The sequence below is a fragment of the Podarcis erhardii genome (genome assembly GCF_964252035.2).
Source record: "Podarcis erhardii genome assembly, chromosome: 1".
Taxonomy (NCBI): domain Eukaryota; kingdom Metazoa; phylum Chordata; class Lepidosauria; order Squamata; family Lacertidae; genus Podarcis; species Podarcis erhardii.
This window is the reverse complement of record NC_138497.1, coordinates 31,437,092-31,455,143: the sequence shown is the minus strand read 5'-3', so window position 1 is coordinate 31,455,143 and position 18,052 is coordinate 31,437,092. Positions and strand designations below refer to the sequence as shown.

Here is an 18,052-nt window from a genome sequence, read left to right as displayed (position 1 = left end):
TCCTACTATTGTTCTGCATTTGAATTCTTTTGAGGAAATAGAGACGCACGACTTTCAGACAGAAAGTCTTCTCTCTCTCTTTTGTCCCTGTCATTCAGTGGAACGGAATTCAGAAGAAAGAGGCAGGGATCAGTTACGGATTAAAGTAATTAAAAAAAAAAAGGATGGAAATGGATCTTCCTGAGAGCATTTCTCACATTTAGGCCATTTAGTTATTATTAGTATTAAATTTGTTGGTTGCTTTATCTTGCCCAGGGCAGTCCAAAGCAATGTGTAGCCAGTTATTATGTACTAGTTACAGGTAGCTAGCCGTGTTGGTCTGCCGTAGTCAAAACAAAATAAAATAAATATAAAAAAATATAAAAATCCCTTCCAGTAGCACCTTAGAGACCAACTTTAAGTTAGTTATTGGTATGAGCTTTCGTGTGCATGGTTTCTGAAGAAGTGTCCATGCACACGAAAGCTCATACCAATAACTAAATTGGTCTCTAAGGTGCTACTGGAAAGATTTTTTAATTTTTTTATTTTGTTTCAGTTATTATGTGTTATGATTTATGTATTCAATTTATATCCTGCCCTTCCTCCCAGAGTATCCCAGGGTTTTTCCAGTCTATAGTTTTGAAAACTATTCCTTTTAACCTCTTTCCCAGCCTCCTTTCACAGATAAGCAGGTTGAAAACATCCAAAACAACCAAATATTTCGTATATCTTGGACTATATAGAGGCAGGGTGTCACTTATTTCCCTCCCTCCAGATAATCATTCCACAGCTGCACTGCTGTGGCTACATTGGACTTAAATATTGCTAGGTGTGTGTGGGGGGAATTGTGGGGGGTGAATCTTGCTTTGGATTAAACTGTGACAGGGAGCAGGTAGGTATAGCAGTAGCATGGCTGGAACAGGGATAGCCAACTCTCAGTTCGGGGGCTTCATCTGGCCTCCACAAGCAATTTTTTCCACCCTTTCCCAAGACTCTGCCAATGGTTCAAACTCTAATAAGGTTCAAACAAACAAACAAAAAGCACTAGGGGAGAAAGGGAGATGACAAAACTTTCTCTAATGAGCAGTTAGCCAGGCATTCATTTTCTCATACAAATTAATAGGACATTCCTTTTGGCTTCCAAATTTATCATGAAGCTTTTCAGTGAAGTCACGCATTGGTTTGGGTGTGTGTGTGTATGTGGTTGTTTCTTTTACAGCAATGACAGCTGTAACAAGTAGGGCTCTGCATGCTTCTCTATAAGGTCACACTAAAATCTTGTGATGCTGTGGTCTTGTGACAAGAGAAAGGATGTGGTTTTATTTGTACAAATGGCATGAAATGAATTCCAGAGTCCTTGCAAGTTCCTGACTTCTACCAGTTCCCCCACCCTCCACCCCGCCAAGACTGTGTTATTGGCCTTAAGCATATCCTTCAATGCATCCCATTTCTCTGTCAAAACAGTGTAGCACAAAGGGCAAGGTGTGCTGCTGCCTATGTTCAGGGTCAGATGGTCCCCTGGAATGTGTGCTGTCAGCATCTTGCCTGCCTTATCACTTCCTCGGTGGTTGGCTTGCTGATTGTTTGAAGAGTGTGCCAGAGTGATTGCAATCGACCTTCCTCCTGAAGAAGACAGGAGTATTCAAAGTTCACTGTCATGTCTCTCGACTGGGAGTTCTTGACTTCCTTCTGTGTGGTTTATCTCCCTTTTGTAAATAACAGGCTTTCCATTCTGCGTTCTGTATGGCCATGTTAAATATTCTGCAGTGTTGTTTTTTTTGCCACAGCACTGCTGGCAGAATTTGGATTCATTGTAAGTGTGGTCAAACTAGCAGTCCATCCTACTGAGATGATGGTGGTGATGGTGATGATGATGATTGATATTACCGTCCACACTGAGCAGAAGGGCAGTGAACTGTCACTGATCTCTTGGACCTGATCATACAAATCAGGTCCTAACTTTAAAGAAAAGGATCGATAGCGATGAAAGGTTTAGAAATCACTGCTGTGTCTGCGGCAATTAATTCTACTGTGGGCAGAGGCCAGTGATGAATCTGTGCAGTTTGTGCATTTCGTTATTGTTCTGACAAGTCCCCTTTAGGAATCCAAACTGCTGCATTGTGCTTTGGGGATGTTGAAACAGCTCATTTGTCTCCTTCCCGTTAAACACGGAAACTGAAACGCAGAGAAAGGCTCCGCTAGAGACATTGATGGAGCTGTGAAGAAACACCACACTATTTTAGAAGTAGGAATGGTGACAGCGGCAGCGGCTGGCCTTGTGGGGAGAGCTGGGCTGCAATAAAAGTGTACATCAAAGGCTGTGCCCAGTTATTCAGATGGTCTCCTCTAGAAAATTGTGAAAGAGGAATTGCAGACTGCATCCCTGTGTACTGCATCCCTCTCACCTGTGCTCTGGGTTTTTCATTATCTCTACCCTCCCTCCGGCTCCTACCTGGCTAATGAGACAACAGCTTTGATGTGAATGAATGATGCTTGTTCCAAAGTAATGCCCTCTTCTAGTCATTGTCCTGTCTGTGTGCCTGCATTTCAGTACTGTATTTCTTAATTTCCCCCCTGTCCCAATAAATAAACTCAAGTGTACAATTGCAGGAAGAGGAAAGGGTGTTGTGTGTGTTCAGGAAATACCTGAAGATTAGTATCAAGATTGCGAAGACAACAAAGCTGGTCTATGTGTGTTTGTCCAGACTTTAACAAGGGTTCAAACCCCGATTTAGCTTTGACCTCACTGGATTTTGTGGTTGAGACCTGGCAGTGCTGCTGTGTGTCTCATAATCCAGGGCACGCTATGAATTTGCTGTCTTGTTATCTACCTTCCAGGTTTAAACACAGGCTGCTTCTATGCTCTCTCGACCCTACTCACCCGCATGGTGATCAGCCACTATAAGGTAAGTGACATTCTGTTCAGGTGTCATAGCTTCCCCTTCAGGACACTGGCCCTTGCTGCATAATAGATGCCTGTGATCCTCTGTTCTAGGGGAACCTTAGAATGAAGAACGAAGGCGAGAGCCTGAGAACACGAGGCTGAAAATAATTTCTGAGCCTCTTAATTCCATGTATGTGAGCACTCAGTCATTTTCTGATGCTCAAGGGGAAAAGGAAGAGAGGCATTCGAAAAATCAAGGCAGATTTCATGCATGCGTATTCCAAGCAGAATGTCATTTTAAGCCTTGTGCATGGGAGAAACACTCCTGATTTTGTGTACGTGTGTGGATCAGGAATATAATACCACCTCCCAACAGTGTCTTCAAAGCCTAGTAGTGCTGATAATGCCTCCAGATTCTCCCTAGTCCATGCCCACTTTTGCTGCCGGCCTCTTTAATCACTGGCATGCTGCCCTTGGGAAATTGTGCATGTGAGTATGTGGTCCTCAGGCTGGAGCAGGTTCTCATTCCATTGCCCGAAGGTTGATTCTCACCTAGTGAGCCTCACTGCTGGAGTGGAGCCTTGAGCAGGGTCTCTCTGGTCCCAGCCTACCCCCTGGGTCCTGTGTACCACATCGGTTTTCAGTGCTCTTGGTTCCACCCTGAGGTCTCCTGTTGTCCCTCCAGCTGTTTGTGTGCTTGAAAGCAAACTGCTCTGTGCATTTGTGTGTTGCTGATGCAGGATGAGCAGCTGAACGCTGGTCGCATTGGCCTCACCATTGTCGTGGCTGGCATGGTTGGAGCTTTGATCACTGGCCTCTGGTTGGACAGAACCAAAACATACAAGTAAGTCCTTTATACCACCGCTATTCAGCAGGTAAGTATAGGGGGAAACTCTGCAGGAGCTGCTTCCTGCTTTGGAAGAGCTTTGGAGCTATTTGGCTGAAATCCTTGGCACATGTGCCTGTGACTTCTACTATTTGCAGTGTGAGGCTGTGCTTGTCCTAGCTAAATGAACTGTGCATTGGAGGGACTAACAGAAAGTATAGCATTTTGTTTATTTTTTAAAAGGTTGGTAGGAGGAAGATGCGGGGACCACAGTTTGGAGTAAAGGCTTGCCAAGAGGTCCAAGAGCATTTTTATATATTGTAGAAGTAAAGGTAAAGTGACCCCTGACCATTAGGTCCATTCGTGAACAACTCTGGGGTTGTGGCGCTCATCTCGCTTTACTGGCCAAGGTAGCCGATGTACAGCTTCCAGGTCATGTGGCAAACCAGAGCAGCACACAGAAACGCCGTTTACCTTCCCTCTGGAGTGGTACCTATTTATCTACTTGCACTTTGATGTGCTTTCGAACTGCTAGGTTGGCAGGAGCTGGGACTGAGCAATGGGAGCTCACCCTGTCGTGGGGATTCGAACCACCAACCTTCTCAGCGGCAAGTCCTAGGCTCTGTGGTTTAACCCACAGCACCACCCACGTCCCTCATATTGTAGAAAGGCTGGTTTAAATGTGTAGCATCCCTAAGATATTGCATTGATTTACTTCCTAAGATATGCCTGTAACTTTTTGAATGTGTTTCTAGGGAAAGAGAGGTGGGTAACTAGAGGAAAGGGGAATTGAGATGCACCACAATACTCCTCTTAGGTCCAGATTAGATGCTCTCTTGGCAGATGTGCGCTGACACAAGGAAAAATTGCTGGGCAGGAGGTAGGGATGCTTAACTCCCCCCCCCCCCGCCACTGATTCTCCCCTGCAAATGTATTTAGTTATATAAAAATGTGTTTCCTGCTTTTCTGGTGCCTTCACACCACTCAAGGCAGCTCACAGCAATTAAAGCCAACCACTAATATAATAAAAACTGAAGCGATACAAGTTTTTATCTGATAAGACAAATGCCTTACCTCAGCAGGAAGATTTTCTGTGATAAGGCAATGAAAGTGAGTGAGTGCGCCCACAAACAAAGTATTGTGAGGAAAACTAAGAGCAAAGACCGATCTCAAAGCACTCTTCAGGATGCAGGAGAGGTTAATACAGTGGTACCTCGGGTTAAGTACTTAATTCATTCCGGAGGTCCGTTCTTAACCTGAAACTGTTCTTAACCTGAAGACCACTTTAGCTAATGGGGCCTCCTGCTGCTGCCGTGCCGCCGGAGCATGATTTCTGTTCTCATCCTGAAGCAAAGTTCTTAACCCGAGGTACTATTTCTGGGTTAGCTGAGTCTGTAACATGAAGCATCTGTAACGTGAAGCGTATGTAACCCGAGGTACCACTGTAATGGACTGGAATTGAAAAGTTGAGTGGTGAAGAGCTAGGAAGTAGGAATTTTGCAGAAGGCTGCGGGTTGTCAGGGTGTTTTCTGTTGTGCAAAGCTAGAGCTATTGAAAGTTTGGTACCTAGGGACAAAAACTTTTAATTTTCTGCCACTGTGGTGTGTTCAAACAGTCCTTAAATATCTGGGTTTCATAAATTGCTTTAAGTATTTCTAAAGGTAATTTTTTAAAAAATTGCCCAATGTGCGGCACAGAGTTGTCACTGTCCATCTAGCTGCACATACTATAATTCAGTGACCCTGTATAAGGATAATTCCTCTATCCTCACAAGTGTTGTGACCCTGGTGGTGTGACTCAATCCAGGCCTGCTCCAGGCGTGTGGCCTTGCTGATTTATACTTCCCAGAAGGCAGCTGTGCCCAGCGGCGTAGTGTGGGTTGTCAGCACCCGGGGCAAGGCAAGTAATTTGCACCTCCTAACCCGGGGCAAGGCAAGTAATTTGCGCCCCCTAACCTGGGGCAAGGCAAGTAATTTGCGCCCCTAACCCCTAACCTGCCGCCGCTGCCAGCTTCTTCTTGCCGCTGCCTGGGCTGGGGTGTTTACGGTAAGGTAGCCACGGCAGCGGGTCCGTGTCAGGTGATCTGAGGCGAGTTGCTGCTGGCACTGCCGCCCAAACGACACCGCTTGCCTGGAGGAGGAGGAGGGCAGAGAGGCGAGGAAAATGCAACATGGCCCAGCAGCTGCAGCGGCGGCGGCGGCGGGGGCGGGGGGGGGCTGTGAGGAGGGGCTGCCTGGCGCGCCCTCCGCGGCCCTGAAGCGCGGGGACCGCGGCGAGCGCTGAGAGCCGCTGCCTGCCGGACACCTTCAGGCCAGACGTGCGCACAGCTCGTTGGTTCTGTGAGACATGGGGCTCTGCTACAGCCTGCGCCCGAGGCTCTTCGACGACTCCGGAGGCGGTGAGTGCGCCCCCCCAAGATGTTGCGCCCGGTGCGGCCGGCCCCCCCTGCACCCCCCACGCTACGCCACTGGCTGTGCCACTGCATGGAAATCTCCATCAAAGGGCTTTCTGTCTTAAACAGCAGCCCCTAACGGCTAGTTTTTAGCACTGCTTAACATCATGCTTTCTCTATAGAGGCTCTATACGTAGTTAAGCTGGGATGACAGAAAGAACAAGTGAAGAAGATAAGTGTGTGGAGGAGGAAGGAAGCATTATTATTTTGGCAAATAATAGACTTTCAGGGGAAGGATAAACCCTTCTCCCCTGCAGATACCTCCCTCTCCCTCACTTTAGCGCAGTGAGGTGAACACTTGGTTTATGCTTCTCTCAGTATCAATCAATCAATTTATTGTATGTAGCCAAAGGCCTTCACAATGAACAACAAAGGGATTCCTCTAAAATCGCACAACATTACCAGTAACATCTACAGCATAGAAGTCTGCAGCATGAAAATCAACAGCATAAAGTATGATGCATTAACATAACTGGACTGGAGCTTCTTAGCTGCCAAAGCAAATATGGCTCCCAGATGTGTAATTTGTAAATATTTATCGGCTAAGGGTTCAACTATCACTTCCGGGGGGGGGGGTCCAGCCTGCTTCCCGCAGTAACATGTAGGACTACCCTGAAACAGAGGTGAGTAAAATGAATTCTTTTGGGTGAATTTGCTGCTAGGGAGTGATGTGTTTCTGCTCATCTGATTTAACAAGGATCCTGCAAAGCCTCTTGCCGTTTTTACCACTTATGGATAAGAATTAATCCATGCACACACAAACATAAATGCTATAAATCCCCTAAAGTACAGGAAGAGGTTTTAAAAATTATTATTATCATTTGAGAAGGAAGCTTTTGAGAAGTTGCATGACCAATTAGATCATGCTGGTAAGGGCTTCTGTGACACTCTCTAGTGGGGCGTTATTTTTTCCTTTTCTCTTAGCTTGACAGGGGCGATGTAAGGAAACTGTTGCTGATATATATAACTGGGAAAGGTACCCATCCCTCCTGCCAAGCCATTCTCTGGAATGCAGGGTACTTACAGAGAGTGCTTTTTCAGAGTGGAGCAAGATGGATACAATTTTACTGTATCCTGGTTATCCCTGATATAACAACTTGGCAGCTTCTTGTCGTTCTGTGCATGTTTGCTCTGAAAATAGCAGGCTGCCCTCCCATTAAGCCTTAAGGATAGATCTCTGACCCAACGCAGAACTGTAATCACTGAACTTATATATACCTCCTACCACTGTAAACAGTAACTGTACTTTAGCAGCCCTGCTGAGTTATTGCTCTTCCACAGTTGACTAGAAGTAGAATGCAAATCGTGACTGCCCTTAATCTCACTCCCTTTAATAGCAAACTCAGAGTGCTAACTAGGTTTGGATGACTCAGTCTCAGCCTCTCTTGTCCTCTTCCCATATTAAAGTACATCCCTCCCTGTTCCCTAGCAGATTTTTTTAAAGAAATCCAGGGAGATCCTAAAAATCTGTGTGTAAAATGTCTCTCACCATCCCTGCTCCACCCGAGGAATACCTAGCAAGCGTACTGAAGCCCTGCTCTCACTCCTGTTCTTACTTTAATACTGTAAAGTAGCTTGGATCAGCTTCAAAGCTCTGCCATTCCCGATAAATATGCTTCAAAAGTGATGCAGGAAGTGATTGCATGTTGTTTCCTGTCTAGTAGCATGTACAAAAGGCCATGGTACAGACAATAAGATGGCTGTACAATTGCACGGTGTCCATCATCATGAACAAGATATTTACCCAGAAGGAAGTCCCATTCAGTTAAGTGGACTTACTTCTAAGGAAGTTTATTTAGGATTAGAGCTTTCAGTTAGTAAAGGTCCCCCAGGTCTTGCTAGTTCAAAAAATGACCAATTAAAGGGCCAGTAGTTGGGAGAAGCAGGGAGACCTTTCTTGGTTGATTAAAGGCTTCAATCCTGACAGGTTACGTGGGCGAGTGTCCCAAAGCAAGAGGCCATTACTAACCCCCCTTCTCTCTGGCAAACGTATAGCCAGCAGCCCGGGGCTGTGCTGCCCAACTCTGTCCAACTGAGACGTTGTCACATACAATGAGGGAGAGGGTGAGGAGCGTGAATCAGACTTTCCAAATGCACCACCAGGAATACTAGATTGGCTCCGCCAGTGCACTTGCACCATGCCAACCTTGCTGCCACTGTACTCCTCCCCATCTCAGGATAATGCAGCAACACACCAGCCAGAGGTCAGGGGAGGAGTACAGCACCGCCATGCTGTTCGCTGCTGGGAAAGCTTGTTACCTTTTTAAGGTAAAGGTAAAGGGAGCCCTGACCATTAGGTCCAGTCGTGACCGACTCTGGGGTTGCGGCACTCATCTCGCCGTTTACCTTCCCACCGGAGCGATACCTATTTATCTACTTGCACTTTGACGTGCTTTTGAACTGCTAGGTTGGCAGGAGCAGGAACCACGGGAGCTCATCCCGTCGCGGGGATGCAAACCGCAACCTTCCGATCGGCAAGTCCTAGGCTCAGTGGTTTAACCGACAGCGCCACTCCCATCCTTTTTATTCAACCGCATTATCTCACAATACCACATGTGAGCGTTTGTCTGGACTCTGCCAAGCTATAAGTCAGAAGCTGGTGACCTTAGGGACCTCAGCCAGTTCATGTTGAGAGCAGCTACAGAAGCCTCTTCCAAGCAGTAGCAGATGCTCCTTGACCTTTAGAAAATCTTCCAGGTCAGGCTTTCTCACTGGTCCCTGAGCAATGGGAAGTCTTACTCTTTTACACAAGAGGTAGAGCAGGACTTGACAACTTTTGAATTACAGATGTAAGAAATGGGGAGTAGGACATATTGGCAGGGCCCTACTTCTGGCAGAGGAGGAGGACAAGGAGGGCAAGAGGAGTGATGGTGGCGGCAGCAGTGCTCCTCCTATGAGAACTAGCAGCCACCATTTTGTTGTCCCTACAGTGACATAACACTGCAGTGGGGGGTTTTCAGGGAATTCAGGGAAGCTGGTGTAGGCTCATGCATGAGGCTCTTTTCCCTGTCTCTCTGACTGAGGTAGATAGCTTAACAATGCAGTAAGATGCAGTGCAAAGTTCAGGGGACTGTTGCAGGACCCACATTCTACCTCTGCTCTTGCATAAAAATAGCTGCCATCTCCTTCAGAGCGGCTGTAGATTAATTTCCTAGGCAAATGCAGCAGGGAGTGATTTCCATGTGCTTTTTATATCCTCGAGTTGTCCTTTGATTTCCCTGCTTTCCTGACTGTGCTCGCTACTTTAATCCCTGCATACTAGTGAAAGCTTCTCAAGAAATAAGCCGTGTCAGCTTCACTAACTGGCCTTGTTAATTTCTCCAGTTTCCTATACCTATTGGTTCTTACCAGCATCTGTGTAGGATACCCTGTGTTTAATTTAATTACAGAAATTAAAAAGTGACATTCTAGATATACCACTATGAGGCCCACAGTCTCTTTCTAGGGCCAGGTCAATACATTTTGCTGCCTGAGGTGAAGGAGAGGATGGCGTATCTCCTCCATTCCATGTACAGACACAAAATGTTCCGGTGCTTGAATTTTACTTCAGCCCTGGTGAGGAGACACCTCCTCCACTGAAACTGAGGGCAGCAAGGTAGCCTAGGAGGTGTGAGGCAGGTTGTGCACACCACATAGATCTGTGTTCCAACAACTTGATGCTATTACCTGACACCTGAGGTGGCCACTTCACTCTGCCAAATTAGGTGGGACTGGCCTGCCACTTTCTATAGCTAAGAACTTAAGAATAGCCTGCTGGATCAGGCTATTTGCCCATCGAGTCCCATAGTTTAACTACACATTGTTTGAATTAAGTACAGTCGTACCTTGGTTGTTGAAGGGAATCAGTTCAACTTCCAAAGCGTTTGACTTCCAAATCATGGCTTTTGATTGGCTGCAGGAAGCTCCTGCATCCAATCGGAAGCTGCAGAAGCCCCATTGGACGTTCAGCTTCTAAAAGAATGTTCAAAAACTGGAACAGTCACTTCTGGATTTTGATCATTCGGGAGCCAAAATGTCGAAGTTCCAGGGTGTTCAACAACCATCCTGAATCTTTCAACCCTAAGCTTCCTTGGATGTCCACGAGTTCTAGGTCTGATTGCATGACCTCCTTTGGCCTATTGCTGTCAGGAGACATTTGCTGGCCTGGCTGTAGTTTGAGGAACCCCTGCAACTTTCTTGCATGCAAAGATGAATATTGTCAGGCTGTCGGATTACCCGGTAATTTGATTTTTTATTGGGGTTCCCCCCCACAATAGAACTTAATTTTAGTTAAAATGTAATGAAATCCGAATTTAAAAACATTGAATACAGTGTAAGAACAGTAGCTTCATTCTGATTGTGTTTTGTTTGTTACAGGCAGACAACTCTGTTGGTTTACATCATGTCATTTGTGGGCATGGTGGTTTTCACGTTTACTCTGGACCTAGGCCATATCTGGGTGGTCTTTGTGACAGCAGGTGTGCTGGGGTAAGTTTGCTTCTCCTCTCACACCCAGGGTGAATTTTCTCTTCTTTGAAGGAGTTTCACTCTGAAGGCATATGGCGGCTGCCTTGACATGGAGATGAAGATGCCTCTTCTTTCCCTCTCCAGTGGAGTGAAGAGTAAGAAAGTACCACAAACAATGGATACCCAGGCAAAGTGAGAGCTATGGGATATGCATAGCAGCCATCATATCCTTTCATATCTCTGCTGACCATGAACATCTTGCATTGCAGAGTGTGGTTGAATGAAATGCTATGGGCAACAGCTGCTGGTGAGGTGGGGTGCTGTTGTTGACCTGGCTTCCCAATGTGGAGGTTGCTGACAGTAAACCAAGAGGGGGAGTGGCAAGGCGTCTCGGAGGTTGGTGCAGTGCAGGTGCTGCCGCACGGCCAGTCAGACACTTCTGCTGCTGTGTCTGCACTGCACTGACTTCCCTGCAGCCTCACTCCCTCCCCTCTTGGTTACCAGCAGTAACTAACAGGAAGCAAGGTAAGCTATGCCATCCTGCTCTGTGCCACCAACTGTTCCTGGCCAGGGGGAAGCAAATAGGGTTATGCCTTTGAGACTGAAGTGGAGCTTGGAGAAGCACCCTCACTTTGAAACTGCATGGCCCAAATGTTGCAGCTGCTGATGCTTTCCTCCCCGCCAATCTTTCCTGGCAGTTTCTTCATGACTGGGTACCTACCACTGGGCTTTGAATTTGCGGCAGAACTGACATACCCAGAATCGGAAGGGACGTCATCGGGCCTTCTTAATGTAGCTGCACAGGTGAGTGAGTGCTCAGAAAATATAGCAGGTAAACAGACTCACTTCTTAGCTTGGCTTTGCTGTTGCTCAGGAATTCTGTTGATGAATCCAGCTCTTCAAGGTGGTATCATAGAATTGTAGAGTTGGAAGGGACCCTGAACACTTACCAATGCAGGAATCTCAACACATGGTCTCCCATTCAGTTTGAAACCATACTGGACCCTGCTTAGCTTTGCCAGTGTGCTAGGTGGAGCGGTGTGACCGGACTATGCTGCAGTAGCTTTCTTCAGTTTCTTCTTTGTAACTCTTGTTTGAATTTGTTTCAGATATTTGGAATAATTTTCACCATTAGCCAAGCACAGATCTTTGAACATTTTGGAACTCAAGCAGGAAACCTCTTCCTCTGCAGCTTCCTGTTTGTCGGCACTGTTATAACTGGTAACTACACTATCCAATCATTGTCAAACCCTTTTCAGCTCCTGCTTCCTACAACTCTTGTATTGCTACCCCAGCTTAAAGTACTGACGTTTAGGGTAGGGCTGCAACGTTGAATCACTTTGAATGGTTATTTTTAACCTAGGGATGGCAAATCGGTCAAATTTGGTTCTTCCAGTTATTTTCTCTTTCAGTCTTAAACTCAGTACTCCACATTTCTGTAGCATTTCATCATCATCATCATCATCATTATTATTATTTTAATTCTCATGATAATTCATAAGCGTCTTAAAAAATAGAGGATGGTTTCTTAGCCAAAAGGCTGAGATGCCTTTGAGTGAAAATTTCTCCTAACAAACACATTTTTTTTTTTTGTATGCAGTTTTGACTCACACAATTTTGCAAGTAAAATTGCTGTGTTTCAGTTTGCATGTACGTTCAGGAAGTGAGCATTAGGTACCTTTCTCATTAAAATGCAAAGAAAATCCTCTTTCTCCAATAGCTCTATTTATGCCAACCCAGTTGTTTTGTGTCCTTCCATGCTGCTGTTTTAATAATTGAATTAATATCCTGTTGTATTTTTATTGTGTTATTGTGCTTTTAATCTGGAAGCTGCCTTGGGGACCTGTTTGGGTGGCTAAGAAGTGGAGTAGATTTAAGAAGTGGAATAGATGTTCTAAGATTTAAAAATAATTTATTTTCCACCATGGAGAGGGCAGACCCTGTTCCCTACTTCCGTTGTGCTTTCTGAGTCGTAAGCCATGTTCTTCATGTTGCCCTGCCTTGAACTCCATTGCTCTGTGAAGAGCTGCTTATGGTCAACACACAGTGACTTCCTGGCTCTGTTTTCTCTTCCTCCAATGCCCCAGCTTTCATCAAAGCAGATCTCCGGAGACAGCAGGCCAACCTGCGCGATGAACAGACTGTGAGTAAATCATATATTTATGCTGGTAGCTTATGGCCAACCGTCTGCACCTGTGAGTCTCCTTTGCTTTTATTGTGATGAATAACTGTGCCAGCTTGAGGGAGTATTGTTGCTGCCTCAGCTGTGCCAGGTTTGGGTTGTTAACGGTTGAATGCTGTTGGATTCTCCTCCAGGAGAAAGTGTGGCATGTGCCTGGGACCAGCTGCGAGTACTGAGAGAGACAGGCTGGCAATCTCTCTGTTTGAGGGCATACATCTGGTGCACTAGCCAGACCAGTGTTAGGCTGTTTGTAACCTTAAGTAAATGCAAATACAGCTGCTTAAAGAAAGGTGAAAGATCATGGGTAATATCCAGGGGTGGTGTCCTACTCGCACAATGGACTTCACTTGTGCACACTGAAACTACTCTCCTACCTGCCCACTATGTGCCTCAAAATGTGCCATGGAGAGTTCCCCAAATCCAATGAGTGTTGGCGGACCCTCCAGAGCAGATTGGGAGGGATGATGGAGGCTCCAGCAGGGAGCTGTTCTGGCTTATCTTAAATTCATTTAGGACTAGGGAACCAGATGTTGCTGGACTGCAACTCCCAGCATCCCTGGTAATTGTTTCTGAGAACATAATAAGAGCCCTGCAGGGACTAGATGGGCTTATGCAATCCATGGGACAGTGCAACAAGATAGAGGGTGGATGTGATGGTGCTCACAGTGTAAAGGTGTCACTGGGCACACTGTCTGATGGGTGGGTGATCCTGCCTTTCAGCTGAGGAATGGGCTACTGATCCCTTCCATCTCTAAGATACTGTGCCTGTAAGTTGACCCTTGGGCACAGGAACCAGATGGGCATTTCTGCTTTCCATAAGCTTTTCCTCCAAAGTTCTCCTTGCTACTTTTGTTGTCTATATTCTGACTATTTGATTTTTGTATCTGGCATATATCTTTGGCAAAGTTTTGTAGCAGACGCACAGTAGTACAGGTGACTCTCAACTTACCCTGGGGTTACATTCTGGGCATAGTGAGTAAAGCCAAGAACACACATGGTCAAAATACGTTGGGTTCAAAGGCGGGTGGGATTGCCAAAGTTTTTTCCCTCCTTTCTGCATTCTTTTTATTTATTTTTTTGCCAGGTGTGTAAAACACAAGTTAAATGCACGGGAGTTGCAAGTTACCTGTACTCAATACTTCAAAACAGACATATTGAGTACAACCTGGGTCATCATTATGTTTTAAATCTTCATCAGAAGACAGTTCTTGAAAAGGCAAACAAAACTAACAAATTTCAAATAACTTCCTAATGTTTAAGCTCCCCGCACTCGATACAGTGACAGTTATGTGATTCTTCTGTGTAAAGCCAAATATTGAAATATTTAGTTTATGCAGTGAACTGTTTTTCTGACAGGGTACCTGTGCTCTAGACAGCTGCGTGGCAGGCAAGAATTCAGCAACTGAACCTTTTCCTGGGATACAGGATGGGAACGACTTGCCTGTTACGCAGTTATTAAAAGGGACAGAATCTCTACGGGGGGGGGGGGGGAGGCAATTCTAACTCTGAATCAGGTCATGCTGAATTGGGTAAATGAAGGATTCTCTTCTGCAATATATAATGAAGATTCTGGTCTTGGATTCTGAATTGTGGAGTTACAAATAGGACTAAGCCAAAAGAGAGGAGTTTCCTTTAATTCACATTGTTATCCTGATTTTTGTTTTTCTTTGGGGGTGGGGAGGGTATCTCAAAATGTGTCATCGCTGTCTTACCAGGAGAAGAAGTGACTGCAACAGTAGTGGGGGGAAATTTACTTTCCAAATATTGCTGAATACAGCTCCCATCAGCCCCAGCAAACATGTCCAATGACCAGTGATGATGGGAATGATAGTTCAGCGACATCTGGAGGGCCAAAGGTTCCCCACCCCTGTGCTATAGCATGTTTGCTTGGCAGCAGCCCAGGCAACAATGGTATCAGTGCTTCTCTCTCTGTGGCACCCGTTCAGCCTATTGATGTGTTCCTTTGCCCAGGGTAATGTGGAAAGGTAATGTCATGTGGAAAGCATTGTTTTCACTTTGAATTCATTTATTCTTTCAAATTTAAAACCCACCCTCCCTCTCCAAAGGGAGCCCAGGGTGGCTCGCAATAATAAAATGACCTACAAACAATGTAAAGCACCTATTTCAGAATTGGCTTTGTTTACTTTCCAGTGATGTTCTGATAGTACCAAATTTGATTAATGACACCGCATTGTAGCACCATCATGTTTGCTGCATGATCCCTGATTGCTAGGGATAATGTTGTAAAAGAGGAGGAAAAACATGGTGCTGAAGGAACGACAGAGAGGTGGAGCACAGTGGTCTTGAGAAGAATCACAAGCATAAGTGAGAAATGCACAATTGGTTTCATTTTATTTTAAGGGGGGACACATTGCTCCACATTAATATATAACTTTCAGACCCCAAAATGCTAATCTGAACATTTGGAGCCTCCTTACTTAAAGTGAAACAAATTGGCAGAAGAGAAGTAAGCTAAAATAAATGAATTTATTTAACATTGAGACTACATAATTCTTCAGGGATTAGGTTAATCAGATCTTCTGTGCCTTGGAATGAGTCCAGGGCTTATAAAGCTGAACATTCTGTGGAATTTTTAGTGATCAAAAGTCTCACTCGCTTTCAGTTCTGCAGAGTTTCACCAGCTTATTCCATCATGATTCCCTGTCTGTCTGTCTATCTGTCTGTGCCTCCTGTTTTTGTTTTAATTCTGCCCCTCTTTGGGATTGTGACATATGGCTGTTGTTACAGAGACTCCAGGGCAGTAACTGTCCGATAATGAATTATGGACATTGTACCTTAATCCCATCATTTCCCATCCCTGATCAGTAATTCTCAGACTAAGGTAGGAGAATCATACTAACCTGCTTATACAACTCTTTCTGTGAGATGGCACTGGCACCAAACCAATGGCATGTTGCAGGGCCAAAATGTGTAGAGAAAGGGCTTGGTGTGGGGAAAAGCACACTCACTGGATCCAGCATGCTGGATTCGGCTTATGATGCAAATTTGATCACCCACCAAGCAATTGTCGAAAGGAATGTTAAGTCCTCCAGTTAGAACAGCCACTGGATTGGTGCCTTTTGTGTAAAATAACTATTGCAATTCTCAAAGCACTTTGCTTTGCAATGTTAATTCTACGCTTTTTCCTGAAGAGACCTTCATGTTGCCGCTAAGTACATGCTTGAATATGCTTCATCTGACTATCTATCTTTCCTTAAACCTTACCTTCCTCTTGTTGAAAATGTGTGCTCACATATTTATTGCTCACCATTCTCAAGTTTGTTGGTGAAGAGGCAATCACTGGATGCAGTAATGAATTTCTTAATGCTGGGCTGAATTCTGAAGCAGTCAAAACAAGAACGGGTAAAAACATGGTGGGAAGGGGGCTGGCTGCAAGAAGGTGCTAGATTTACAATTATTTAAAAATTCTATCCATGGCATTTGAGGGGGTTATATATATGTGCAAGCTCACTGTAGAGTAGCGAGCAATCAATATGTGAACATTGATGCATCTTTCAGGGTGCTATTCATGTGCAAAGGACATCCTGAGATGAAAACATACTGCACTACCACAACTTTTAGCATTGCTGCTTGCAAAATGTAACATGTTTACATACCGGCTGCCTTAAGCCATTTTTGTGCCTGATCCATTACTTGCAGGATGAAATGATGTTTTGATTGTTTCAAAGACTCTGAAATCCTTCAGGTATATTGCTGACTCAATACACAGGCACCATACCTGACATTAGTAATGGTAAATCAGGACAAACAAGATGCAAGATCGGAAATGTATGAATGCATTTCTGCTTATCGTTCCCAGTCTCCCATTTGGTATCCAGCACTTGGGGCTACACCCCTCACTGGACCTATTCTGCACCATCTCCAGTTCTTCTGCTTGGCTGGCATACCTTCAGCTGTAACAAGGCTTCTTGCTTACCTGGAGGGAGGAGTTGTATGTACAGAAACCCCTTAACATTTGTGTGGCTGGAGTGTGGCCTTCTCCCTGGAAGGTTATCCAAGAGAGCAGAGCCGGCCCAGCAATGAGGCAGGGTGAAGCGTCTCAGGTGGTGGTGGAAGCGCAAAAGGATGGCTTTCTGTTTCACAGGCCATCTTCCACCATGTCCCAGGTTACTATCAACAATAAGTACAGCCCTCCTGTTGACCTTCTTCCTTGGGGTGCCTGGCTTCTGTGCTGTTAGTTTTGGCAAACTTAAGTCCCAGACTCCTGGGGCCTTCCTGTGGAGAAACAGGGCACAGTATACCTAGAATGCCTCTATGCTGCCCTCTTATGAGTCTACTCAATGGTGCTCAGAGGAAGAGCCTGAAGATGACATAAGAGTAAGAGCTAAGGCCTTCTTTGTGTGGCAGGCCCTCACTTAAAGGCCTAGTTATCCCAGGATGTTCTCTGGAGTTCCATGGCCTCCCTCCCCCTCATCTCTGAGGCTTTTTATATCCTCCAGGTTTCCCCAACCTTCATTCAGGCTGAGGCCCTGCAGCTGGACTCCTTCCCTCCCATCAGGCAGATGAATGACGGGGCCTTCCCTGCTTCTTATAGCACAGATGGATCCTTTGGGCAATGTTTCCTCAGTACCAAATGGCTTTAAATCCATACCAAGTAATCATTGGGCCAATTGCACTATGAGCCAGGCTTTTGAGATGCATTATAAATATACCAGTGTGTTAGCATTTTGAGGCTTGGACCTGGGCATTAACACCTAGGAGCAGGTTCCTAGCTGGTGGCTATTTATCTACTGCCATTTTGTGCAGTATATTCTGGCACAGCTGACCAGTTCCACCAGCATGTGATAAAGGAATGCAAAGATCTGTTGGCCCTGACTTCTGAGGCAGATGGGGATTTTTGTTTTACTTCTGCTCAACTAAGCATGGTCTGTTCTAATCTTTGTAACAGACTGTGCACAATTGTTTAGTATCTTTTTGGGGGGGGGTGGAGAAGAGGGCAGGTTGGGGAAGTCTGATATAGATTACCGGATTAGTGTTGCCATATTCTGGTGATCAACCCCCACCCCCACTATTTGGGCACCCTGCCACCCCACATCTCCCTCACTCACCCTCTTCCTGCTGCTAACCCCTTTACTATTTATACTCTACACATCTTACTGGGCTGCCCCAGCCACTCTGGGCAGCTTCCAACATATATAAAAACATAATAAAACATTAAACATTTTAAAAAACCCCACTTCCCTATATAGGATTGCCTTCAGATGGCTCAGGGGTTGGATAACTCTATACCCTCTAATATTTATCCAATGAAAATAGAGACAT

The 18,052-nt window shown here is 45.4% G+C and overlaps 1 protein-coding gene across 3 annotated transcripts in view; it reads left to right on the top strand.

The window, feature by feature from the left end:
- FLVCR2 (FLVCR choline and putative heme transporter 2) overlaps nucleotides 1-18,052 on the top strand; it is a gene marked incomplete at its 5' end in the record, with an annotated part of 52,901 nt that overhangs the window by 22,581 nt on the left and 12,268 nt on the right. For 2 of the 3 annotated variants that reach the window (XM_081862893.1, XM_081862892.1), the window contains 6 exons: nucleotides 2,818-2,885; nucleotides 3,604-3,707; nucleotides 10,498-10,608; nucleotides 11,286-11,391; nucleotides 11,697-11,808; nucleotides 12,675-12,730. In XM_081862893.1, the coding sequence (XP_081719019.1) occupies nucleotides 2,818-2,885; nucleotides 3,604-3,707; nucleotides 10,498-10,608; nucleotides 11,286-11,391; nucleotides 11,697-11,808; nucleotides 12,675-12,730 (557 nt within the window). Of the gene's footprint in view, nucleotides 1-2,817; nucleotides 2,886-3,603; nucleotides 3,708-10,497; nucleotides 10,609-11,285; nucleotides 11,392-11,696; nucleotides 11,809-12,674; nucleotides 12,731-15,517; nucleotides 15,612-18,052 lie in introns of all 3 variants that reach the window. The other variant, XM_081862891.1, reaches the window with a different exon arrangement.